Source organism: Ylistrum balloti, unplaced genomic scaffold (assembly GCF_031769215.1).
Source record: "Ylistrum balloti isolate Yb309-2 unplaced genomic scaffold, AGI_CSIRO_Ybal_v1 Utg370042, whole genome shotgun sequence".
Taxonomy (NCBI): Eukaryota; Metazoa; Mollusca; class Bivalvia; order Pectinida; family Pectinidae; genus Ylistrum; species Ylistrum balloti.
The window spans coordinates 1,991,680-2,019,499 of NW_026782099.1; the positions used below are offsets into that span (position 1 = coordinate 1,991,680).

General features: G+C 37.5%; 2 protein-coding genes across 2 annotated transcripts in view; one reads left to right on the top strand and one right to left on the bottom strand.

The window, feature by feature from the left end:
- Window positions 1–12,378, top strand: part of LOC132549142 (protein eyes shut-like) — a 28,016-nt gene extending 15,638 nt beyond the window's left edge. The window contains exons 10-16 of the mRNA XM_060213064.1: window positions 303–416; window positions 3,581–3,694; window positions 5,358–5,471; window positions 5,613–5,726; window positions 7,913–8,046; window positions 8,178–8,516; window positions 11,689–12,378. Coding sequence (XP_060069047.1) covers window positions 303–416; window positions 3,581–3,694; window positions 5,358–5,471; window positions 5,613–5,726; window positions 7,913–8,046; window positions 8,178–8,516; window positions 11,689–12,378 — 1,619 coding nt within the window. The remainder of the gene's footprint in view (window positions 1–302; window positions 417–3,580; window positions 3,695–5,357; window positions 5,472–5,612; window positions 5,727–7,912; window positions 8,047–8,177; window positions 8,517–11,688) is intronic.
- LOC132549076 (cap-specific mRNA (nucleoside-2'-O-)-methyltransferase 1-like) lies at window positions 10,795–27,591 on the bottom strand. Its single transcript, XM_060212979.1, has 22 exons — window positions 27,514–27,591; window positions 26,422–26,588; window positions 25,861–26,022; window positions 25,657–25,749; window positions 25,188–25,259; window positions 24,537–24,631; window positions 23,051–23,123; window positions 22,069–22,261; window positions 21,782–21,900; window positions 21,422–21,518; window positions 20,635–20,767; window positions 19,062–19,247; window positions 18,257–18,313; window positions 17,494–17,551; window positions 16,429–16,497; window positions 15,865–16,005; window positions 15,604–15,732; window positions 15,128–15,219; window positions 14,848–14,964; window positions 14,503–14,621; window positions 13,701–13,809; window positions 10,795–13,221 (listed from the first exon to the last, which is right to left on the bottom strand). Exons 1-22 carry the CDS (start codon window positions 27,533–27,535, stop codon window positions 13,068–13,070), a joined length of 2,457 nt encoding a protein of 818 aa, XP_060068962.1. The 5' UTR covers window positions 27,536–27,591; the 3' UTR covers window positions 10,795–13,067.
- Between the last annotated feature and the right edge of the window lie 229 nt (window positions 27,592–27,820).

Here is a 27,820-nt window from a genome sequence, read left to right on the forward strand (position 1 = left end):
CTGTAAACCATCATCAAACATTAAGAGAAAAAAAAGAAACATGGGATATTATCATTCAAACAATTATTTAAAATGAAATCGGATCTAATAAAAAGAACAAAACACAGTATACGCCAAACAAGATCAGCAAAAATAGCATAAAAGAAAACTTCATTTTGGAATTATCACTAATTTTAGAACAGTGGAATTCAGATCGACATCTTTTCTACAGAAAAAATTAATTTTCCCCTGACATGTTTCCCGAATTCTTCTAATACTTGCACGTAGACCTTCCAATACATGCGTACTTTTTATCTATGTAGATATAAACGAGTGTCAAAGTAGCCCTTGTCAGAATGCTGGTTATTGTCTGGACCTGATCGCCAAGTACGAGTGTCGCTGTGACGCAGGGTATACTGGAGTGAACTGTGAGATAGGTAAGTACATCCGGTTACGAGTGTCGCTGTGACGCAGGGTATACTGGAGTGAACTGTGAGATAGGTAAGTACATCCGGGTACGAGTGTCGCTGTGACGCAGGGTATACTGGAGTGAACTGTGAGATAGGTAAGTACATCCGGGTACGAGTGTCGCTGTGACGCAGCGTATACTGAAGTGAACTGTGAGATAGGTAAGTACATATGGGTACGAGTGTCGCTGTGACGCAGGGTATACTGAAGTGAACTATGAGATAGGTAAGTACATACGGGTACGAGTGTCGCTGTGACGCAGGGTATACTGGAATGAACTGTGAGATAGGTAAGTACATCCGGGTACGAGTGTCGCTGTGACGCAGGGTATACTGGAGTGAACTGTGAGATAGGTAAGTACGTCCGGGTACGAGTGTCGCTGTGACGCAGGGTATACTGGAGTGAACTGTGAGATAGGTAAGTACATCCGGGTACGAGTGTCGCTGTGACGCAGGGTATACTGGAGTGAACTGTGAGATAGGTAAGTACATCCGGGTACGAGTGTCGCTGTGACGCAGCGTATACTGAAGTGAACTGTGAGATAGGTAAGTACATACAGGTACGAGTGTCGCTGTGACGCAGGGTATACTGAAGTGAACTATGAGATAGGTAAGTACATACGGGTACGAGTGTCGCTGTGACGCAGGGTATACTGGAATGAACTGTGAGATAGGTAAGTACATCCGGGTACGAGTGTCGCTGTGACGCAGGGTATACTGGAGTGAACTGTGAGATAGGTAAGTACGTCCGGGTACGAGTGTCGCTGTGACGCAGGGTATACTGGAGTGAACTGTGAGATAGGTAAGTACATACGGGTACGAGTGTCGCTGTGACGCAGGGTATACTGAAGTGAACTGTGAGATAGGTAAGTACATCCGGGTACGAGTGTCGCTATGACGCAGGGTATACTGGAGTGAACTACGAGATAGGAAAGTACATCCGGGTACGAGTGTCGCTATGACGCAGGGTATACTGGAGTGAACTACGAGATAGGTAAGTACATCCGGGTACGAGTGTCGCTGTGACGCAGGGTATACTGAAGTGAACTGTGATATAGGTAAGTACATCCGGGTACGAGTGTCGCAGTGACGCAGGGTATACTGGAGTGAACTACGAGATAGGAAAGTACATCCGGGTACGAGTGTCGCTGTGACGCAGGGTATACTGGAGTGAACTGTGAGATAGGTACGTACATTCGGGTACGAGTGTCGCTATGACGCAGGGTATACTGGAGTGTACTGTGAGATAGGTAAGTACATCCTGGTACGAGTGTCGCTGTGACGCAGGGTATACTGGAGTGAACTGTGAGATAGGTAAGTACATCCGGGTACGAGTGTCGCTGTGACGCAGGGTATACTGGAGTGAACTGTGAGATAGGTAAGTACATACGGGTACGAGTGTCGCAGTGACGCAGGGTATACTGGAGTGAACTGTGAGATAGGTACGTACATTCGGGTACGAGTGTCGCTATGACGCAGGGTATACTGGAGTGTACTGTGAGATAGGTAAGTACATCCAGTTACGAGTGTCGCTGTGACGCAGGGTATACTGGAGTGTACTGTGAGATAGGTAAGTACATCCGGGTACGAGTGTCGCTGTGACGCAGGGTATACTGGAGTGAACTGTGAGATAGGTAAGTACATACGGGTACGAGTGTCGCTGTGACGCAGGGTATACTGGAGTGAACTACGAGATAGGTAAGTACATCCAGAGGACAGAGCTATAACAGCGGAAAACTAATTCTTGCATGGAATAAGTGCTTAGGGTGCTTGTAATGTCAATGTATAATTCGTGTAAAATTGCAAAATTCGTCGAATCTTAATGCACCTCAAGGGCTAAAATACTGAAACAACAACAAAATGCCAGTTCGTTTGATAACCGCACAAAAATATTTTTGCGTAGGCGTATGCATTTCAGATTATAGGAATTATAAGTTTCAAGGACACGGGGTCAAAAGCCAAGGATACGTTGAAGTTGTAAAACTGCCTTCCTTCAAACCCATCACGGTTTTGCTATACGTATTATATCACATCCCACGAAACACCACGTCCTTAACAACTCTTTGTCTGAGTGCAACAATGTCAGTTTTAGGTTTTGAGGAAATTCGATTACTCACAGAGAATTACCTGTAGACGTTAGGATTCGAACTCTTTGCTTATTGAATTCATGTGACCGTCAACCATCTTGCGTTAAAACATGTCAAGTAGCTTTTTCCTGTACTTATTGTTCTATTGAACATTTTTACAAGGAAACCTGGATCTTTGATATCTTATTATCCAATAAAACAGTTTCAGTCAGGACATTATGCACTCATCCATAATTGTACCTATATTCTCTGCAGAACTTATGATCAAGGTCACGGACAGAGACAACTTCAAATTAGATGTATAATTTGATGTTGTGATTTAACTCCCCCTATTGTGAACACAATTCCGCTACCTCTGATGTTAACATGTCGTAATTGATTCTAGTAGTTAACCCATATATCACAAACTGTAAACAAAGTTTCCAGAGATGAGTACCGATAAAAACTATCGGAACTATCACCATCATGATCCCCAGGAAAGATATTTCATTACCTGGCATGTACTTAAAAGCCAAAGACTATTAATAGGTCAGTATGTCTGTAAGTTCTGTTGTCATACAAAGTTAGATGTATTTCATGCTTGTCAGTATGCCTGGTGGTTCTGTCGTGTGATACAAAGTTAGATATATTTCATGCTTGTCAGTATGCCAGATGGCTCTGTCGTGTGATACAAAGTTAGATGTATTTCATGCTTGTCAGTATGCCAGATGGCTCTGTCGTGTGATACAAAGTTAGATGTATTTCATGCTTGTCATTATGCCTTGTGACTCTGCTCTGTGATATGGAGCTAGATGTGATTGATGCTCGTTAGTATCCCTGGTGGTTCTGTAGTGTAGTATGTAGCTAGATGTATTTTTGTATTCGTCACTTTAACGAAATTACACAAGCTGCATACAACCTACTTTGAACACCCTGATTCGGGTCGGTGCCGTGTAGAAGTGTTAGGCGGATTCAGTATTACACTGAAGAAAACGTGTTGGCATTGTTTGTGTCTAAGATCATTAAGTACCCTTATAAGGTCGAATAATGAATTATTGTTTATTTCAGATATTGATGAGTGTTTAAGTCAGCCATGTCTGCATGGCGGGACCTGTGTCGACCACGTAAACCACTTTACGTGTACGTGCGGTGGAGGCTACACAGGAGCGCTCTGTCAAACGGGTAATTATCAAACTCCTGAAATCTAGAGATATCACCATCAGACATGGTAATCCTGTCTGGTAAAACCATGTGTCAAAGTTATAAACATCATAGAGGAACCTCCTGTATCAGACCTTGAAATATGGTATTACCACCATCAGACAGTTTCTGGGTCAATCTGGTAAATTTTAGAAATCTTGGAATCTACAAGTACCCCTATCAGAAAATAAACGATCCCCTGTGTCAATCTGGCCGTACCACCATCAGAAAATAAACGATCCCCTGTGTCAATCTGGCCGTACCACCATCAGACAGTTAACGATCCCCTGTGTCAATCTGGCCGTGCCACCATCAGACAATTAACGATCCCCTGTGTCAATCTGGCCGTGCCACCATCAGACAATTAACGATCCCCTTTGTCAATCTGGCCGTACCACCATCAGACAATTAACGATCCCCTGTGTCAATCTGGCCGTGCCACCATCAGACAATTAACGATCCCCTGTGTCAATCTGGCCGTACCACCATCAGACAATTAACGATCCCCTGTGTCAATCTGGCCGTGCCACCATCAGACAATTAACGATCCCCTGTGTCAATCTGGCCGTGCCACCATCAGACAGTTAACGATCCCCTGTGTCAATCTGGCCGTGCCACCATCAGACAATTAACGATCCCTTGTGTCAATCTGGCCGTGCCACCATCAGACAATTAAAGATCCCCTGTGTCAATCTGGCCGTACCACCATCAGACAATTAACGCCGTCAACCACCATCAGACAATTAACGATCCCCCTGTGTCAATCTGGCCGTACCACCATCAGACAGTAAACGATCCCCTGTGTCAATCTGGCTGTACCACCATCAGACAATTAACGATCCCCCTGTGTCAATCTGGCCGTACCACCATCAGACAGTTAACGATCCCCTGTGTCAATCTGGCCGTACCACCATCAGACAGTTAACGATCCCCCTGTGTCAATCTGGCCGTACCACCATCAGACAATTAACGATCCCTTGTGTCAATCTGGCCGTACCACCATCAGACAATTAACGATCCCCTGTGTCAATCTGGCCGTACCACCATCAGACAGTTAACGATCCCCTGTGTCAATCTGCCCTTACCACTATCAGACAGTTAACGATCCCCTGTGTCAATCTGCCCTTACCACTATCAGACAATTAACGACCCCCTGTGTCAATCTGGCCGTACCACCATCAGACAGTTAACGATCCCCTGTGTCAATCTGCCCTTACCACTATCAGACAGTTGACGATCCCCTGTGTCAATCTGGCCATACCACCATCAGACAATTAACGATCCCCTGTCACAATCTGGCCGTACCACCATCAGACAGTTAACGATCCCCTGTGTCTATCTTGTACTATCATAATCCTGAAATATGGTAGTATCACCATCAGATGGTTAAAAATCAACTTTGTCAACTAGGCACTATCAATGTCCTAACTGCGATAGCACCAGCTGCGGACGGTAAATTGTGTCAGATATTATAATCGGAACAGACAGTGTCAGATAGAAACATATTATCACAAGTAATATTCATACGTACAGTAATTAATGTTCGCCATGCTGAATTTAACTATATATTTCACTTCCTGTTTCCAGGTACACATAAGTTAACAACTAAAAATGATATTTACTGATTAAGTGTTGTGACTTCCAGAGATTGATGAATGTCTTAGCAATCCGTGTCAGAACAACGCTACGTGTGTTGATTTACTGAATCAGTACTACTGCGCATGTGTCGACGGCTTCATTGGTGCAGAATGCCAAACAGGTCAGTTGACACATCATTGACTTTATTTTTTTAAATTGTAATATCTTAATTTTCCGCTCATAAAATCACTTTCTATCATATGTTTGCAGCTGAGCATGCGCTACCTCATCGAAACTCCTGGTATCAATGTTTTATTTACAGACGTCGATGAGTGTGTCAGCTCCCCTTGCCTGATGAATGGGACTTGTGTTGACCTCGTCAATGGATTTAAGTGTATCTGTCCGGGAGGTTGGACAGGAGAGTACTGTCAAACAGGTAAACTGTTAAGGCAGATAGAAGGGGGAGTAATGTCAAACAGGTAAAGTGTAAAGGCTGATAGAAGGGGGAGTAGTGTCAAACAGGTAAACTGTAAAGGCTGATAGAAGGGGGGAGTAATGTCAAACAGGTAAACTGTAAAGGCTGATAGAAGGGGGGAGAAATGTCAAACAGGAAAACTCTAAAGGCTGATAGAAGGGGGAGTAGTGTCAAACAGGTAAACTGTAAAGGCTGATAGACAGGAGAGTAGTGTCAACAAGTAAACTGTCCAGGCTGGTAGACAGAGGAGTAGTGTCAGACAGGTAAACTGTCCAGGCTGGTAGACAGGAGAGTAGTGTCAAACAGGTAAACTGTCCAGGCTTGTAGACAGAGGAGTAGTGTCAACAGGTAAACTGTCCAGGCTGGTAGACAGAGGAGTAGTGTCAAACAGGTAAACTGTCCAGGCTGGTAGACAGAGGAGTAGTGTCAACAGGTAAACTGTCCAGGCTGGTAGACAGAGGAGTAGTGTCAACAGGTAAACTGTCCAGGCTGGTAGACAGAGGAGTAGTGTCAAACAGGTAAACTGTCCAGGCTGGTAGACAGAGGAGTAGTGTCAACAGGTAAACTGTCCAGGCTGGTAGACAGGGGTGTAGTGTCAACAGGTAAACTGCCCAGGCTGGTAGACAGGGGAGTAGTGTCAACAGGTAAACTGTCCAGGATGGTAGACAGAGGAGTAGTGTCAACAGGTAAACTGTCCAGGCTGGTAGACAGGGGAGTAGTGCCAACAGGTAAACTGTCCAGACTGGTAGACAGAGGAGTAGTGTCAACAGGTAAATTGTCCAGGCTCGTAGCTGGTAGACAGAGGAATGTGTCAACAGGTAAACTGTCCATGATGGTAGACAGAGGAGTAGTGTCAACAGGTAAATTGTCCAGGCTGGTAGACAGAGGAATGTGTCAACAGGTAAACTGTCCAGGATTGTAGACAGGGGAGTAGTGTCAACAGGTAAACTGTCCAGGATGGCAGAAAGAGGAGAAGTGTCAAACAGGTAAACTGTCCAGGATGGTAGACAGAGGAGTAGTGTCAACAGGTAAACTGTCCAGGCTGGTAGACAGGGGAGTAGTGCCAACAGGTAAACTGTCCAGACTGGTAGACAGAGGAGTAGTGTCAACAGGTAAATTGTCCAGGCTCGTAGCTGGTAGACAGAGGAATGTGTCAACATGTAAACTGTCCATGATGGTAGACAGAGGAGTAGTGTCAACAGGTGAATTGTCCAGGCTGGTAGACAGAGGAATGTGTCAACAGGTAAACTGTCCAGGATTGTAGACAGGGGAGTAGTGTCAACAGGTAAACTGTCCAGGATGGCAGAAAGAGGAGAAGTGTCAAACAGGTAAACTGTCCAGGCTGGTAGACAGAGGAGTAGTGTCAACAGGTAAACTGTCCAGGATGGTAGACAGAGGAGTAGTGTCAACAGGTAAACTGTCCAGGATGGTAGACAAAGGTGGAATGTCAAATATGTAAACAGTCGTGTCGGTCAGACAGAGGAGTAATGTCAACATATAAACTGTTCGGGTGGTTGGAAGACTGCCAAACAAATGAACTTTTAATGTGATTGTACCGGGATGTTCTATCAAAAAAGTGAACTGTCCGGCCGATTGGACAAGGCAGTACTATCAAAAAGGTACAGTAAACTATCTGGGAGATGTGAGTGAAATAACTCAAACAGGTAAACTCGCTTAGTCTCTACAAGTAAGATTTTTACACACATAATCCTATACCAATACTCAAAATCAAAGTCGGTTCTAAATGACAGCCAAAATGGCATCAACGGGAACAAAGATACATGTGTTCCGTAAGGAGTGTTAACACAGTGATGTGTACGATATCATACAGAAAGGACCATTTAACCTGACTATATTTAGAATTGATAAACCAGTGAATATCACAATTGTGTTGTTCCTTTCTCGGAACACTTACCGGTGACAAGAACAGCATCAACATCATGTTCCAAACAGAAATCTAAATAAATCATCTGAATGTCCGACTAGTCACTGAATAAGGAAATAATAAACAAACGGAATGGTATTTTGATGATGTGCGTATTCTAACATACTAAATACATCATCGAACACATTCATACAATAGGACAGAAGGTATGAAGGAGATATGTTAATTAAGTAGGAAAAAAATAACCATAGTTTGCTTACAGGCCTCCCAAGCTGTGATTCTGCTCCCTGTCTTCACGGAGGCTCCTGTGAGAATGTATTTCCAGACTTTATTTGTCACTGTCCGACTCCGTGGCAGGGAAAAATTTGCGAGTCCCGCCCATCACCAATGGGCAAGGTAGGTAGTCATACAGGTACATATCGTATTTAAAATTCAAAATTGCACTTTTCCAATTTTCAATTTTCGACATATAACCGATTTCAATGTCTTGAATGCGAAGAAATCCTATCACTGTTTTATGTACACAGAAATGCACTGGCTTGCAGTATACGGAGTGTGACTGCTTCATCAACTCCAAAAAGCAGAAACGAGAGGTGAACTACAAGCTGGAATTCGGAGCTGGTGGGGCGGCTGTTGGTCTGGTAACCAGTCTATTAGCTTATGTCGTGTATAATTTATGTCATTCGTGTGAACCAGGTAAATTAGTACGTGGTCCAATCACGCGAGTACGTCCTTTGTCTTCGGAGGATTCGGAGACGTCAATAAACACACCCAATGATTCCATCAAACCAACAAAGAGGTCAGCATCCGCCAGGGCAATGTCGCCAACGCCATCAAATCATAACGAGACTTCACGTCAACCTCGGGTCAGAGTCTCTCTGGAGGAGAAGATTGCGTAATATTTTCCACAGTACTTATCCCCATTTTAATTAGCAGCTATGATCATGGCATTAGCCTAATACTTTTAAATATAATTATATTCATAGAAGATGTCTGGTACGTCTTAATTGCGTCTGTATATCTACATGTAGTATTAACCACCATTTCATTCATGTAGTTTGTTACAGTAGTCTGACTTTACGAAAGTGTCTGTGACCCTGAATTTGTTTTTATTTATTCATTCAAGAAAATTTCATTGTACATAACCATTGTAGTGGTTTATGAGGAAAACTTTGGCACTCCCATATGTTTCTGTTCACGACAAAAATAGAACCATGCAAGATACCATCTCCTATTACTGATGTGGTCGGATATGTTTTAATGTGTCCTCGATTTCAGCTGTCACACAGGGATACATTTTATCTGAAATACCAGTTCAATAATCGATTTGTAGTGAATATTTCATTTCTTAATCTAACGGAGCCAAAACGGCGTTATACCGCAGTGTCTGGAGAGATTTGTTGATAAAAACTGTGACAGTTAGATGTGTTCCATGGTGGCTTTCGTCAATAAAGCAGACGACGCTTTACATTCCGTAACATGTGATGTTTTGGTCTTTTATTCGTTTTTAATTCACTCTCATTTAACCAATCTCGAGTTTGAATTATAATGTTGTTGACAGGTGCGCTGAATCTGTAGAAACAAAATACCCGGTTGGCGAGAATGTGAACGATTTACTTAGGATAGAAATTGTTCATTGAGATTTGTGGTAGTTTATGAAATTTGTTCATTAAGACTTGTGGTAGTTAATGATAACGAGAAATATTGGGTTGTCTTTTGATTCGTTCATGTTGTATTCATCATATAATTTTTTTCTTGTTGTGTGTTGATACTTATCATTCGATCGGTTCTTTGGTTATACCAATAAACAAAGATTTTTGTATTGTCCCTTCAGTTGTTATGTTTGTTTATTATCACTAACAGCTGTTTCGGTTTCTACCATATTAAATATCACCACATGACCAGCAACATGACCGGCACGTAGCTTTGGATACATAATGTATCTATATTTCTAAACACATTGGAAATCGTACCTACATCATCCAAAGATATGTATTTCTAAATACATTAGAAATCGTGCCTTCATCGTCCAAAGATCTGTATTTCTAAACACACTAGAAATCGTACCTACATCGAGCAAAGATCTGTATTTCTAAACACATTGGAAATCGTACCTACATCGCCCAAAGATCTGTATTTCTAAACACACTGGGAATCGTACCTACATCGCCCAAAGATCTGTATTTCTAAACAGACTGGAAATCGTACCTACATCGTTCAAAGTTTTGTTCTTTCATCCAAAGATCTTGATTGTATTTCTAAACGCACTATAAATCGTATCGACATCGTCAAAAGACAAATACGTTGATTATAATTAATGTTGGCTTGCCCCTACTACACTGTACCTTTTTGGTTACTACCGAAAAGTACGCCACAGCAAAATATGACTTGAGTTTCTGGCTGATAATATCTTTGTTGAGTTGGGCGATCATCTAACAGTCTGTTCACATATCCATAGGGACTTCAATATGTCAATATTTCCCTTTCCTTGCTGATTTGTTTTTATCTTAATACGAGGATGAATTTATCGACGAGCTGAAATCAAAACTCTAATAATATACTGATGTCTTGTTTATCATCCGTTTATCTCCATCTTTACCTACAACGAAGTCAACAGAGACAGTCTTAGCTCGTATGATGATAGAAACACACCTGTTTCACTAACCAATGGTTTTCACATGTTCAAGTTGCATTTGATTTGATATTAAAGTGCTTTAAACTGTTATAATTACCAGCATTCCTATTGTGCGTATTTATGTTCTGCCTTTTTTCGACGATACTTAATACACAATATATATCTTGTAAAGACATTTATGTAGCATAGCTAACATAGATATTACCAAGTCTTCACGTTATCGATCATTTAATGAAACGGTCCCAGTATCAAGATTTCCGTGAAAAAAACACATGACAAACAACACGTTTTCTAGTACCGAATGTGTAGTTGTAAACCTAGTTCTATGTTCACACATGGTACTTCTTTTTTATGTTCTGAAAGGTAGTGAGGGTTGCAATGTGGTTAAACTCGATTGGCCATCATACTTAAAACATGTCAAATGAGATAATACTATGATACACTTGTTAATGTGTTTTGATGAGTCGCGCTGACAAATGAGATGCAAAAAAAACTAATGAAGCCCGATGAAGAATTTAACATTTCATTTATTTTAAAACTCAAGCTAAATGTATTAAAGGAGATCATATTTCAATTGTTGCTTTATTTTTTCTGATATCCACACGCACTCATATTATTTCCTCTCTTCTTAGACATCTATTTTTCAGTCAAAAACAAGACCACATTCTCACAACTATGGGTCATCTAAAATTATTTGCAAACTTACACAACTAGGAAGCTATATTTGGTATCTGTAACCACATCCGCATTCTCATAACTTTAGGACTGCCTTCTAACAATATCTGCAGTCTCAACGCTTTAGGATCACATTTTAATTACGTCGGTAGTCTCACAGAATCAGGACACATTCTGATATCGTTCACAGTTTCACAGCTTTAGGATGCCTTCTTAAAACGTTCGCAATCTCAACTACAAAGTTACCTGACCACAGTCACAATTCAAAAGCTTCAGGATAACTTTTTAATGACGTCCGAAGTCTCACAGATTCAGGACCACATTCTAATGTCACGAACAGTCTCCTAGCTTTAGGGTAGCTTTCTAATGTCGTCCATAGTCTCACAGCTTTAGAATCTCAACACAACGTCAATGAAGCAGAAGACGCTTTACCTTCCGTAACATGTGATGCTTTGGTCTTTTGTTCGTTTTTAATTCACCCTCATTTAACCAATCTTGAGTATGAATTATAATGTTGTTGACAGGTGCGCTGAATCTGTAGAAACAAAATACCCGGTTGGCGAGAATGTGAACGATTTACTTAGGATAGAAATTGTTCATTGAGATTTGTCGTAGTTTATGAAATTGTTCATTGAGACTTGTGTCAACAGTCTGACAGCTTTAGGATAAACTTTAAACGACGATGACTTAAGGACAATCGAAATCCGTCTACTGTCCCAAAACTTTAGGGCAATCTAACAACATCTGCAGTCTCAGATTTAGGACCATCTTCTAACAATCATAGCAGTTCAACGGTTAGAGGACTATCAACGTTGTCTGCAGTCTCCAATTCAGAACCTGCTTCTACCGATGTAAGTATTCCTTCATCTTTAGGACCAACTTCAAATGATGTCAACAGTCCCTCATCTTCAGGACCACCTTCTAACGATGTCAACAGTCTTACAATTTTAGGACCACCTTCTAACGATGTCAACAGTCTTACAGTTTTAGGACCACCTTCTAACGATGTCAATAGTCTTACAGTTTTAGGACCACATTCTAACGATGTCAACAGTCTTACAATTTTAGGACCACCTTCTAACGATGTCAACAGTCTTACAGCTTTAGGACCACCTTCTAACGATGTCAACAGTCTGACAGCTTTAGGACTACCTTCTTATGATGTCAACAGTCCCACAGCTTTAGGACCACCTTCTAGCGATGCTAACACTTCTGCAGCTGTAAGACCACATTATAATGACGTCAGCAGTCTCCTAGTTTCTAATGACATTGACACAGAGCATTATAGCTGCCTTCCAATGTCCTCTGCAGTCTCTGCTTTAGGACCACCTAACGACATCCTTAGCGTTACAACCGTGGTGCCACCTAATTGTGTCTATGTAGCAGTCTTACAGCTACGTGATCACCTCATAACTTAGGAATTCACTCCTAAGCCATCTAATAATATCTGAAGACAAGTTAAGAAGCTATATCCGCTAACAATTACAAAAATCGGACATTGGTCATCCTCCGAACAACGTTTGTATTCCTACTGGTATGGAACTACATATACATGTAATGTCTAACACTGTATGATTTACTATCTAAATGTAAAGCTACATTCATCCAGCTTCATGAGGAGCTTCATTATACCGATATCTTGTGACAAGTCTACAGCTGCACATGTAAAGTTATGTTATCTTTTAACTAAGTCTGTTGCCACAGAGCTACCGATTGAAGACAATATCATTTAATGCCTTCCGTGGTCACACATATACCGATATAATCATAAAATACCTCCATAATCATAAATAACCTGCCTACAGAACTAAATATGTACCTAATCATGTTTCAAAGTTTTAAAATAAAATTACTGATAAAAAGTAAAGTTTCTACACCAAACCAATGTATTTGATATTCACAGCATGTAGCACTGACACATTTCGTCTGACCTAACAGGTTCCTAATGAATGAGTACAGTTTCTCCCCAAATGAGTATTCATTTCAGATTTTATGCATGTGCTCCCATGGCTGGTCATCTGTAAGCACTGGGCTGGCTAGTTTTCAGCACGGTCCAGTGAATGTTTTACCATTCATGTTCAGTTGTCAGCTCTGACCGTTGGATGGATCATCGATGACCAGTTAGTCTCTCTAATAGTCCGTGGATGACATTGACAAGTTCTTCCTTTGACACCTTGTCTGCATGTGGATAAAACGACTGGCTGTCATGGATCTTCACTCCCTCCTCCCATACCCACCACCATGTGTTCAGCTTGGTGTCCCTGCAGATCAATCACATACCAGCTTACACATAAATACAATGTAAACTAAACAGCACCGTAAGACTTGGTGCCCCTGTGTAAGTATGCTAAAGAATTGCTCAGAGAACATCAAACATCCAAAATGTAGGATCACAAATCAACTGATCCGAAGATCGCTCTGTTGTGTTCAACATCTGGAATATGTTTACATTACAGGAATCTTCAGTGAATACTACACTGTAATAAGTCTCGATAAACTATACATTGTATCCATTTAAGTGAAAACTTTTTGTAAATACCATTCAATATTCACAGAAATAATGATAATTTTGTATTTAATGGAGGACACTTACACATTACATGTTTCAAAATTGAAGAGGTTTATATCATGGCCCTGTTATTTACACAAGGTGTCTTATACAGACACATATATATAAAACAATGCTGTAAGGATCAGAAGATTAAACGTGCTGTTTACAGCTTCATAGAAATTCACTTACCTCACAGAGGCTATGCTTTCTCTTGGAATTTCAAACTTTGATTCTTTGGTGAGAAGATTATAGAAATATTTCCTTCCTTGTGATCTACTTAGAGCTATTGTCCATGGATCTATAAACAGAAAGTAAAGTATGATCTGTAAAGAGGATGTAAAGTCCTTATAATCTATAAAAAAATGTAAAGTCCTTGTGATCTATAAAACAGAAAGTAAAGTACATGTGATCTGTAAACAGAACTTGAAGTCCTTGTGATCTATAAACAGGATGTAAAGTCCTTATAATCTATGAAAAAAGTAGTCCTTGTGATCTATAAACAGAACGTAAAGTACATGTGATCTATAAACAGACGTAAAGTCCTTGTGATCTATATACAGACGTAAAGTCCTTGTGATCTATAAAAAGAAAGTAAAGTCCTTGTGATCTATAAAACAGAACATAAAGTCCTTGTGATCTATAAAAAGAAAGTAAAGTCTTTGTGATCTATAAAACAGAACATAAAGTCCTTGTGATCTATAAAACAGAACATAAATCCTTGTGGTCTATAAACAGAAAGTAAAGTCCTTGTGATCTATAAAAAGAAAGTAAAGTCTTTGTGATCTATAAAACAGAACATAAAGTCCTTGTGATCTATAAAACAGAACATAAAGTCCTTGTGGTCTATAAAACAGAACATAAAGTCCTCGTGATCTATAAACAGACGTAAAGTCCTTGTGATCTATAAACAGAAAGTAAAGTATGTGTGGTCAACTCAAAGCAATCATCTGTCAAGTTTGACGAAGCCATGTTTTCTTCGTTAACTACCTACCTTTACAAGTCTTGACAAAGCAGACACCTGTAGGTAGAAAACTTCGGCCATCTTGTCTGTCCGGAGGAGAGTAACACAGTCTGGGCTGACTCGAGCCCTTCACCTTCTTCATGGCTAATCTACATGTTATTAAGACAAGGTTGTTTCAGAATCTCTTCATGGATCGTGGGAAAACAGAATACAAGCAACTCCAAAATGAGCAGTATTTTTCACAGTGTATCTATGTATTTTCTTCATAACTTTACAACTTATACATATATATGTACTGGATAAAATATAGATCAACTGGCAATAAATTAAAACTCAGCATCAGATAACACAATAAATTTAGGTATCAAATTTCACCTTTCAAATATCTGTTCAATGTGTTCTAGTCTGAAGATGTTGGGCACCACAATCTGGACCAGGTCTGACCTTGTAGGTTTGTTGATGGACTTCACAAATTTCTTCAGCTTTTCCATTCTGTGGAATACAAATTACAACAAACCTTTCTGTAATTTCAAACAGTGCAGAGCGATACATATGAGCATACAGCCAAAGAATTAATGGTCAAATTTCCATATCGTTATTACATAAACAATCACATGGGTTGCAGTGATAAATTAATGTCATGGAGTTTACATACCGCTCATTGAAGTGCAAGTTCCTAACATCCTTCCCATACAGAAACAAGGCATCTAGTGCATGAAGTGTCATCAGTCTCTTCTGCCCCATACCCTGGCAAGGTCAAAGGTCACATATGCTTAAGTGATCCAGCTATATACATGTAAATCTATCACTCTTACTCTTAAACAGCTAAATATAGAACAATCTTTATACTGGAGTCTTATACGTTTTACAGTACAGGTTTTTGTACCATATCCTTTACCAATTCACTCTATACTCTAGTACATCAACTGATTTACTGAAAAATGATTTGATCTTCTGCATATAAAGAAAATCCTAAGTACGTCAGTTTGATAAAAAACACATCTCAGATAATCAAGGTTGTACTTTAGACTTGCATAAAAGAAGATTTTAAGTAAAACTCACTTTTTACTCAACTTTATCTGTAAAGTGATAAGTTTTTCTGACCAAATAATGTCAGTCAGATCAACTTACCTCCCCTTTTAACTCCTGTACAAACTCTACTTCAATGAGAGTCTTGTAAGGAAGCTCAATTCTCATATTTTCTTCCATCTTCCTCCATTTAGTTTTAGGGTTTCCATCCCATTTGAACACATGGGACCTCTGTAACAACAAAGTATCCTTGTCATTGAGTTGCAACATAAAAATTGTTTGTACACAAGTGAAATAACATTTACCTTACAAAATCATGCTGACTGCCACAAACCAGTGTGTGCTAATAACACAAATACGTACCCCTAGCCCTAATATATACCATCGCTTCCTCTCTAGTCCTCCAACCACATAACATCTGTAGTCATAAGGTGTTTTTATAGCTGCCAGACTTTCATGTGTTAGGTGGGTGACCGAACGCTCGAAGAAATCTTCATCTTCATCCTTTAAACAAACAAGAGAATATTGTGAATTACAGTCCCCTACCAACACAAATGCTCACAGAGGTGAACGCATACACTAATCTGAAAATCCGATGACTAGTAGCGTAAGAGACACAGCTCGAACGAACCTTCTCTTTCAAGGTCAAAGGTCAAAATGTAGGTTAGACAATCCACATATGAAACACCACTTCACCAAGATAAACCAATAACCAATGTATGATGTTCTAATTACCAGTAGTGTAGGAGATCAAACCCGTACAAACTTTTTATTCGATGTATGTTTAAGGTTAAGACGTAGGTAAGAGTGACCTGTGTGATTTCTTTAACTTTTCTAATTGAGGTTTTGTCTGTGCAATTTCCTGTTGAATGCTTCCATTTAAGTGAAACTAGCAGGAATTCCTGAAAGTTTATGTCAAAGTTTTACCTGTGTGATTTCCTGAAACTTTCTGTAGGGGTCCTCTTTACTCGGAGCTGATCTGACTTCATCAGGTACCTGTGTGAGAGAGAATAAAAAAAGCAATGCCAGTGATCATCATTTACAAGTAGATTCAGTTTAAGTTTTAACCAATACTTAAAAGTATATATCTAAGGACATTTCCTAAAACTTCATACACATATATACATGACAGATTGTGTCCATCAAGATGTTTACTTCAGAACTGTTTTGTTTATTACTAATTTGAAATTCATGTGAGAAATTCATGAAATGTGATAAAATGAAAGTCCTTATTTTTAATTACATTATCATAAATATATTATAGATATCATAACATTCTTGATCTACTTTCAAAAGTTATCAATATATGGTTTCAGGAGTTAAAACTAGATATGGTTTAAGGAGTTATAACTAGATATGGTTTAAGGAGTTATAACTAGATCTGGTTTAAGGAGTTATAACTAGATATGGTTTAAGGAGTTATAACTAGATATGGTTTAAGGAGTTATAACTAGATCTGGTTTAAGGAGTTATAACTAGATATGGTTTAAGGAGTTATAACTAGATCTGGTTTAAGGAGTTATAACTAGATATGGTTTAAGGAGTTATAACTAGATATGGTTTAAGGAGTTATAACTAGATATGGTTTAAGGAGTTATAACTAGATATGGTTTAAGGAGTTATAACTAAATCTGATTTCAGAAATTATAAGTAGATCTGGTACAAGCAGTAATAAGCACATCTGGTACCAGGATTTATAACTACACTGGTACCAGGACTTATAACTACACTGGTACCAGGACTTATAACTACACTGGTACCAGGACTTATAACTACACTGGAACCAGGAGTTATAACTACACTGGAACCAGGAGTTAAAACAAGATATTGTTTCAGGAGTTATCGCTACATTGGTACCAGGAGTTAAAACTACACTGGTACCAGGAGTTAAAACTACATCTGGTATTAGAAATTATAACTAGATATTGATTCAGAAGTGATGAATATGTTAAATGTTAACTTGTGTATTATGAGGGTGATATAGAAACATACCTCCCAGCGCTCCAAACACTGCCGTCGAATGTCTGATTGACGTCCCTCATACAGATCACTGAAATATCACAGCTGACAATCTTAGATACAATCAAACAGGAATATTATTATAACAAATTCAAATACCATCACGGAAATTCTACCAAAGCACACATCACCGTCACAATTTTGCACTTAAATGATTAAAAATACAGTTTATGATGGCTTTGTCAAAAAACAAATATTTCAGAAACATCTTTTACATGTTGACATTGTATAGCTGTATGATCTAGTCTAAAATAGACAAATGTATGTATGTAAGTATGTATGTGCGTGTGTATGTATGTATGCATGCATGCATTGATTGATTGATTGATTGATTGATTGATTGATTTGATTGATTGATTGATTTATTGATTGATTTATTGATTTATTGATTGATTTCAATATATATCAAACTTAGGTACAATTACGACAAGTAATTAATATAAGGAACCTTCGAATCAACAACATTACTGTATATGATGCATTGTGTTGATTTATTGTTATTTTTGGCTATTGTTACACAATTAACAATAATGTAACATATGTACATGTATGTATGCACTGGGCATTAATGAGGTTCTCATATCAACAAATAATTTATTTAAAAAGAAATATACAGAGAAGAAATTCACTAAGATCTGTTTGAGTTATAATACGTATGGTTCCAGTATAGAGAGCTGAAAACAGGTGTTGATACCAATCATCACATCATTACATCATATATTAAAACATGTTTTACCTGTTCTGTGTAAATGTCTGTATCTTCCTCAGGCTTGTGATCTGTACTCTACCAAGTCTAAACACAAATGTATACAATATGTACACTAAACCATCTAATATCATTTTTTTTTTTTCATTTTTTAAATTTCTTTTACAAATCTACAAATACTTCTTTGTAAAGTCAATTACAATGTGCTCTTTAAACCAGGTGTTTAATCCAGCCTTTTTTCTCACTGGACAAATTCTTCTGTTCAGGCTATGACAACTTGCAATAAGTTGTCCCCATACTGACAAACTCAATACGGTTAGAAATATAGGTAGGTTAGTTAGTACATATATAATATATTCTGGGTTAAAAGTCACTACAATACTTAGGTCACAGAGCCAGGTGTTATTGGTTTTTTTTCTATTTTATCTACAAATTAGCCACATTTTAATTTAAGCCTCACAATTTTCTTACAATATGGTAACCACTATGTAGACTTCAGTTTGTACAGTATTACAAAAAAATTCTCTAAAACATGAAATATTGCAGCATAAAATGTAGGCCAAATGCAGCATCTGAAACAAACAGTCAGTAGTACAGCTCTATACAATGTCAGTTGTAGCTTTATCAACAGTGTAGCACATACAGAGATATTAAGCGGGGGTGATGAAGGGAGGGAAGGAGGGAGGAATGGAGACCCTATCTTGAGATTCCTGATCTACTCTGTTCAGCAAATGATACCTACATCCTCACAAAAAGGTTATACCTGTGAAATAGAAGCATTGGTCATAATCTGTGGTGAACCAACAAAATTTGGCGTATCAAGTAATATACTTACAGCACATTGGATTCATACATGTACTGGAAAAACTCCGCATCCTCCTCCAGTACTGAATCTGGTACAATCTCATTAACATCCGCCACTGACAAGGATGACATCAACTTGTTAAGGTCAAGGTTGATCTCATGCATGTATTGCCGAACAGGTTCTCGGTCCTCTTTCAGGTTCCGGCATACAATGTACCTAAAACAAGTCATATATTGTACCTAAAACATGTCATACATTGTACCTAAAATATGTCATACATTGTACCTAAAACAAGTCATACATTGTACCTAAAAGATGTCATACATTGTACCTAAAAACAAGTCATACATTGTATCTAAAACATGTCATACATTGTACCTAAAACAAGTCATACATTGTACCTAAAACAAGTCATACATTGTACCTAAAACAAGTCATACATTGTACCTAAAACATGTCATACATTGTACCTAAAACAAGTCATACATTGTACCTAAAACATGTCATACATTGTACCTAAAACAAGTCATACATTGTACCTAAAACAAGTCATACATAGTACCTAAAACATGTCATACATTGTACCTAAAACATGTCATACATTGTACCTAAAACATGTCATACATTGTACCTAAACAAGTCATACATTGTACCTAAAACAAGTCATACATTGTACCTAAAACATGTCATACATTGTACCTAAAACATGTCATACATTGTACCTAAACAAGTCATACATTGTACCTAAAACATGTCATACATTGTACCTAAAACATGTCATACATTGTACCTAAACAAGTCATACATTGTACCTAAAACAAGTCATACATTGTACCTAAACATGTCATACATTGTACCTAAAACATGTCATACATTGTACCTAAACAAGTCACACATTGTACCTAAAACATGTCATACATTGTACCTAAAACATGTCATACATTGTACCTAAAACATGTCATACATTGTACCTAAAATATGTCATACATTGTACCTAAAACAAGTCATAAATTGTAACTAAAATATGTCATACATTGTACCTAAAACAAGTCATACATTGCACCAAAAATATGTCATACATTGTACCTAAAACAAGTCATACATTGTACCTAAAACATGTCATACATTGTACCTAAAACATGTCATACATTGTACCTAAAACATGTCATACATTGTACCTAAAACATGTCATACATTGTACCTAAAATATGTCATACATTGTACCTAAAACAAGTCATACAAAAAAACATACATTGTACCACAAACATTTCATACATTGTACTTATAATATGTAATACATTGTATCTACATAATGCCAAACACTGTAACTAAAACATCTCATACAATGTACCGAAACATGTCATGTTGACTGACTTTAACAAATACTATGTTATTCAAACTTCATCACATTAATTCAACACCATAAACTGGGTATGATCTAAAAGCTCCAAAGATTTCAGTGACTGTAGAAGGGCAGGAGCCTGAGAGCATTTAAAATCAGAAGGATCTACGACTTGGCAAAGGTGTGTGGTGGACACCCTGTTTTATTTTGGTGATTCCACGGTCCTCTCAAACATGGCTTACATTTAATTTTTCTACTTACCTTTCTGAGTTGGCTGGTCTGCTGGTGACAGGTTTAAAGATTGACACACGGTCAAATATACGATACATCAAATATACCAACCCCATACTAAAGGGGGTAAACAGGTCAAACAGCTTACACACAAAGTGTCCACCTGGAATGCATTGAGAGTAACTACTAGTTAATAAATTCATAATTGTTGTCATTTTTTATGAAAATCACATCCATATCTATAGACATTCACTATAATCAATATTAATATTGTAACAACTTTTATTGTATAAACCTACCAAAACTTAAAACATTTAAAAATTAATGAGAATTCCATATTTTTACATGGAGGTTAAACAATTGTTTAAATTTCTATCATCTCATTCTAGGTTAAGATGGAACTCTCATTCACTGAATGATTGTAGCAGAGACTCTATAGGCATGTTTTAGCTCCCACGTCCCAATGTAATTAGTGCAAAAGGCGAATATCTCCTTCTTTCCAATTTTACTGTCTGTGTTTATTCGATGTGTCTCTTTATGTCAGGGAATAATTTGAGACAATACATTTGACAGCATAATCAGAACTTGTACATTAAAATTGTTGTGGAGATGGCCAGATTTAAAGGCGAGCATAGCATCAAAACTTGTGTTAAACACCATCAAAAACAATAATCATTTTTACTGTCACTACCAAAAATACTGACTCTCTTACAGAATATGAAATCTTATTTTCAATTAAAATTTTGAGACATGAAACAGTCATCCTTTGAGTATTTCTGTATAGTGTTATCTAGTGATGTACTATCACAACACTTACCTGTTCTAAGGATTGATATTGCCACTAGGAACTGACATAAATACAACTGCTTTGACAGAATTTCCTGTATGTTTTCTTGTCCCTCCACTGAAAAACCCTGAAATAACACAACTCACTTAATTGTTCATTTCTTTCACTTTCCATAACAAATTTCCACATCCTGAATATTCTTTAATAAAACATCAATATGATCAACATCACTGTATTACTGGTGAAGATTTCAAGCTAATTGGTGAGTTTCTTTAGAAAAGTTTTGAAACATTTAAGTGATAAGATTTTAGGATAATGTCAATTTAAAGATTAATTTTACAAATGATCTATATCAAAGAAATGTACACTATTGTAGATTAAAAAACTTACTCCATCTGCCATGACAAAATGGACGCCTAGTCCCTCTGTGCTCTCATGTACAAACTTGATGAATTCTGCCTGATTAGCTGGGTTGAAAATGTCACCATCTCCTTCCATCCCTCCTACACCTAACAACCAATAAAAGTAGCCATGTGACAGAAATTGCATTATTTTATGGACATTACTTTTGATAGTTTGTGTCAGAAGTTTTTTTGCTTACTATTTAATATGAAAAGTGAGCTGCAACTTTAAAAATACCCTATTGAAGATATGTCATTAAAATATGATATATTTACCATAGTGAGGTTCAAACATCTCAGCTGGACCAGCAAAGAACTCTTCTAACTTAAAGTCACAGGCGCCTTTAAGGGTCATTCCAAAGCCTTTAGCATCCCCTTTAGTCCTCCAGAGAATGTACTCACTGAATCCTCCAGGTCCTGCACAGATGTCTGCAAAGTACAGCAGCTCACCAGGGTTGATCAGAGATTTCTAGGAATATTGAAACAATTTATCTATGACTAACAATATACAAATGTGTAGCAGATTTAATGACAGAGTTCTGCTGTCCATACAAAGTTGGTCTTCTAATGATATAAGACTAAATTACACATGTTCATGCAAATAACAAATATCTGACTCTCACCATTTCTCTGTTCCACGTTTCACGAACTAACAAATATCTGTCTTTCACCACTTCTTTTGTCTCAGGATTTATAAACTAACAAATATCTGACTCTCACCCTTCTACTGTCTCAAGCTTTATAAACCAACAAACACCTGACTCTCACCCCTTCTACTGTCTCAGGATTTATAAACTAACAAACACCTGACTCTCACCCCTTCTACTGTCTCAAGCTTTATAAACTAACAAACACCTAACTCTCACCCCTTCTACTGTCTCAAGCTTTATAAACTAACAAACACCTGACTCTCACCCCTTCTACTGTCTCAAGCTTTATAAACTAACAAACACCTGACTCTCACCCCTTCTACTGTCTCAAGCTTTATAAACTAACAAACACCTGACTCTCACCCCTTCTACTGTCTCAGGATTTATAAACTAACAAACACCTGACTCTCACCCCTTCTACTGTCTCAAGCTTTATAAACTAACAAACACCTGACTCTCACCCCTTCTACTGTCTCAGGATTTATAAACTAACAAACACCTGACTCTCACCCCTTCTACTGTCTCAGGATTTATAAACTAACAAACACCTGACTCTCACCCCTTCTACTGTCTCAGGATTTATAAACTAACAAATATCTGTCTCTCACCCCGTCTACTGTTTCAGGTTTTGTAAACATAAAATCCAGTACAGCATCCATGTTTGCCATCTTCATAGCTGCCCTGAAACATACAAAATATTACCATGTTATTACAATGATGAATTATACAAGACGATATGTTAAACACATATATATCAGCATACCTAAAATGTAGAGGAAACGTTTAGTATAGATTATTGTTGTCTATTAAACTTATATCACATGTTCTTATGACAAACTGAAGCAGTGGTATAATATTTCTGATAACAGCTGTACTGTATTATATATAAAATCAACTTCAGTATGAACCAATGTTTAAAGAATTACACAGAATCCAAGAGGAACCGTAATGGATGAAAACATGGAAGACCTCTGAAGTAAGGAGACCTGATATCATGTTGACAATTAAAATACAGTAATTTACACCCAATAAAAACACTTTTAACAAACAAGAGATCCCTGAGAGATATGGTCTACATTACTTCTTTTTAAGTTGGATCTTTTCCCTCCTTTTCTATTATTTACATAGATGTGTTGTATTGACAGGTAAATCCATCATAAGGAAGCATCAAAAAACAAGGGAGACATGTCTGCCATTTGTTTTTTTCTGATCAGGCACTAAAGGACTGATGCTGACGGGAACCTGTCTGCCATTTCTTTTTTTCTGATCAGGCACTAAAGGACTGAAACTGACGGGAAACTGTCTGCCATTTCTTTTTTTCTGATCAGGCACTAAAGGACTGAAACTGACGGGAACCTGTCTGCCATTTCTTTTTTTCTGATCAGGCACAAAAGGACTGAAACTGACGGGAACCTGTCTGCCATTTCCTTTTTTCTGATCTGGCACTAAAGGACTGAAACTGACGGGAACCTGTCTGCCATTTCTTTTTTTCTGATCAGGCACTAAAGGACTGAAACTGACGGGAACCTGTCTGCCATTTCTTTTTTTCTGATCAGGCACAAAAGGACTGAAACTGACGGGAACCTGTCTGCCATTTCCTTTTTTCTGATCTGGCAAAACAAGGGCTGAAGCCAATGGAAACCTATGTATCAAACTCGAGAATGTCCATTCAGAAGAAATACTAAAAGTAGCAATAATTTGAGAATTATTTATTCAGTACTAAAGAAATAGCATTAATAAGATTTGTTTATGAAGAACAGAAGGACAAATGACAGATGATGGATGGAAGATGGACCAAGGATAAAGGACAGTATGATCAGCCCATTATCTGATGATTATTCTAAAAAAGACCTGACGATCAGATAATTCAACAGGACAAAGGATTCCTCTTTGTAACTTTAACATGAAAATCTTGCATGATATAGTATTAATCTAACTAACCAAGTGATAATTCAGCAATAATGAAAATCTGCTAAATCCTCCATACATACAAACTTATTGGCCTCCAAGGTTTATGATTTTAACAGAACTTTTTGTGTATACAGAACATCAGCTGACATTTAATTTCTTACAAGATTCAGATACATTACTAACCGGTTCTGGAAGAACACTCCTCTTATTGTTTCATATGGGTTGGACTTGGTTCTGGCTCTCCTCATCTCCTCTGGTTCAAGTTCATCAAACACAGACTGTCAATATAAATTACACACTAGTAGAAGTACTAAACTGATGAATAGACCCACTTCCTTTCCATCAAATGTAAGAATATGTAGACAGAATGTACATCAGAACCTAGGCATCTTAAATTTGACTGACAAAATACTCACACAATTCTTTACCAATATCAATAAATAACTTTTTTTTTGGAATGATAATCTTGGGAGAGAACACTTAAATAAAAATTAAAGTTCTGCATCATTAACATAAGGGAGATAACTCATATAAATTACATGCAAGAGAAAATATGTTGTGCATAACAACATCACCTTCATCAGCTGAACTGCAACTGTAATAAATGAGTATTACATTGGACAATGTAAAAGGTACACTAAATGTCAGCCAAAGTACATGTTTACACCCAATACCCATTACACCTTTCTGGGATAGCTGTACTTTATATATTGAATTATTTCATTTGATGATAATTATGCCAACAATGGTCCAACTATTGCCAAATGATTAGAAATTAAATTCAACCATGGTTTAAATACAGTTCATACATAATTACATTTTGTAACTACCCACCTTGCTATTCAAAATACCTCTCAGAACATCTTCATCACAAAACTTTGTTTCATCATCAATGGTTCGCTTTTTCTATGAAAGAAAATGTTTAAAACAAATATTATTTAAAGTCAATGTATTATTTACTGTCACAAATCAATAAAATCAACTGATGAATATCTGAAAGAGACAAGTACATACAAAAATAAACTCACTATCAGAACAAGTTATTATCAGTTACGTATGCCATGATTTCTTTTTTGAATAGATGAGTAGATCTTCAGTAAAATATCTAGAAACTTTGTGGGTGACTTGAGCAATCATGTTAACTTAATCTTCCAGAAATTATCTGTACAATATTCTTGATTATCATCTGAATAGGTAAAACTTCCAATATACATACAAGCCTATATAACATTTGATAAAGTTTTAAAATTATACACATGATAGTCTATCCAATTTTAAAAATAAGTCAATATCTTATACTTACAGGACCAATAACTTTCCAGTCTCTCAGTGTCTCAATGTCGGGTACTGCCTGTTCACAACGTGGGAGCCAGTCAGCTGTTTCCTCTATAGTTATCTACATATAGAGCAGAAAAAACTCATTTGTTTCACAATTACTTAACCTGACATGTTATATTATGTATATATTGACTAACAATTGTAGACAGATTTTGACACTTAAACTCACAGATTCTGCCTCAAAGTCCCACTCTGCATTCTCATCGGCCTCAAGAGCTGCAAGATGGAGACCCAAACCTCTGCGACCCTTTTGTTTAGATGCCTCTACGATTTCTGTTCTACCCTGTTCATTTTTACCCAAACCTTTTCCTGCTTGGTATCCCATCAATGCCTAAAATTAAAAAGAAATATTTCTTTTACTTGAGCTGAAATGTAATCAACAATTATACTAAAACAGACACCTTTGTACACATATTCATGTATGTATCTTATACAAGTACAGTATCTTGGTATCAATATTTTTTCACTCCTATTTTTTTCTTTTCACAATTGACATTTTTGTCCTTTTTCTTATGTACCCTGTCAAGTAGTGGTGAGGCTCTTAATAAGTATGCACTGAGTATAATATAAAAATTGTGGAATAGAAACTAGACCAACAAGTTTCTGTACAAGGAAATGTGATGATAACCATTCTTTAAGATGAACGAAACACTGTAAGTATTCAGACACTCTGTCTACATAAATCAATAGAAATTCTGAAGAATTTTCCTTTCTTATGACATTTGCTCACCATCATCCTTTTAGCTTTTTCTGTGTAGCTACTGCCTTTGTCTTTTTTAGTTTTTTTCTGAGGAGGTCCTTCTGCATGAAATATTCCCATGTCTTCCATTTTGTGTTTTTTCGATGAGACAAATGAATTACCACCCAGCATTGGTCTCTCATCTTCACTGTCAGAATCTTCAAGTTGATATATAAAAAATTCATATGAAAATTAAGTTTCTAAGGCATAATTGAATGCCACATTTATGTCTACATATATACATCATTAGTAAAGAATTTAACAGATACAATCTAATCTACATGTGATGAAAGTCAGGAAATGATATCATGTATGTATTAAATGGGTTACCAGCTTCTCCTTAATCAAAAATTCTGTCAGAATTGTGTTGCCTATCAGTTTCATTAGACCTCATATCATGTCAATACATGTGTAAAGCCAACAAATGTAATGTATGTATTCTCCATTTTTGCATGTGTCTCAAATGCATATTAAATTTAATTCAGATATCACAAATATCATACACCATGATTTGTAAATTTTCTATGTTGTTTGAATCACCTCGTTTAAGACAGTGGCATGGCGCATATGTCAGTAATTATCTATATAGTATGTACTTGTGTAAAACATGATGATATCTACACTTGGTTGAAAATGTACGTGCAAAAAGAGCACACCACTCTGGCTTATGCATAAGTGTTGAATGCGGCCTCTGGCACCCATCTGACGGAGCATACTCCTTTGACTTATTGGTACTACAGTAAAGCCGTGGATTACGAACCATGCGGATACCCAGATTTGATTTCTATCGGGCCACTTGACAGAAATGTGCATTGATCGTTCTTTCACACTGGCGCCTTACGTGTACATGGAATAATATAACTGTCCTTTTAACATAAGTGAGTAAATATTTTCCAAACTCTACCACAAATTATGAAATTAGGAAATATATTTTGGCCTGTTGTGGTATGTACATATTTGTAAGTTATCAACTGAGAAAGTGAAACCGAAAGTAAGACCACCCGTCACATGTAAACATACTATATCAACAAATGGGAACGTAAATATCATATGTGTCGGCTATTAATTAATATAAACTTTTACCTGATAGGTTTACACTCGCCATTGCTGCTAGCACCGATCTATGTATCCGCTGACTTCATTAAAATCCTGTAAAGGAAGTTTCACGCGCCAAATGTTTTCATCAGAGGTTGAAAACCTCGAAGCGACGTAATTCTAACTTTAAAGTAAAAGAACTCCATCAGGGGAGACTATTCAACTCTGATTGTTTTCGTTCGGATTCCGCTTGCTCAGCTTGAGAAGACATTAAGTGCTTTCCCCTACTTGCATTGTATGTCTTTCCGTACTTCCAATGTACGTCCGAAAATTAATGTTAATATTTCTCTGGTAA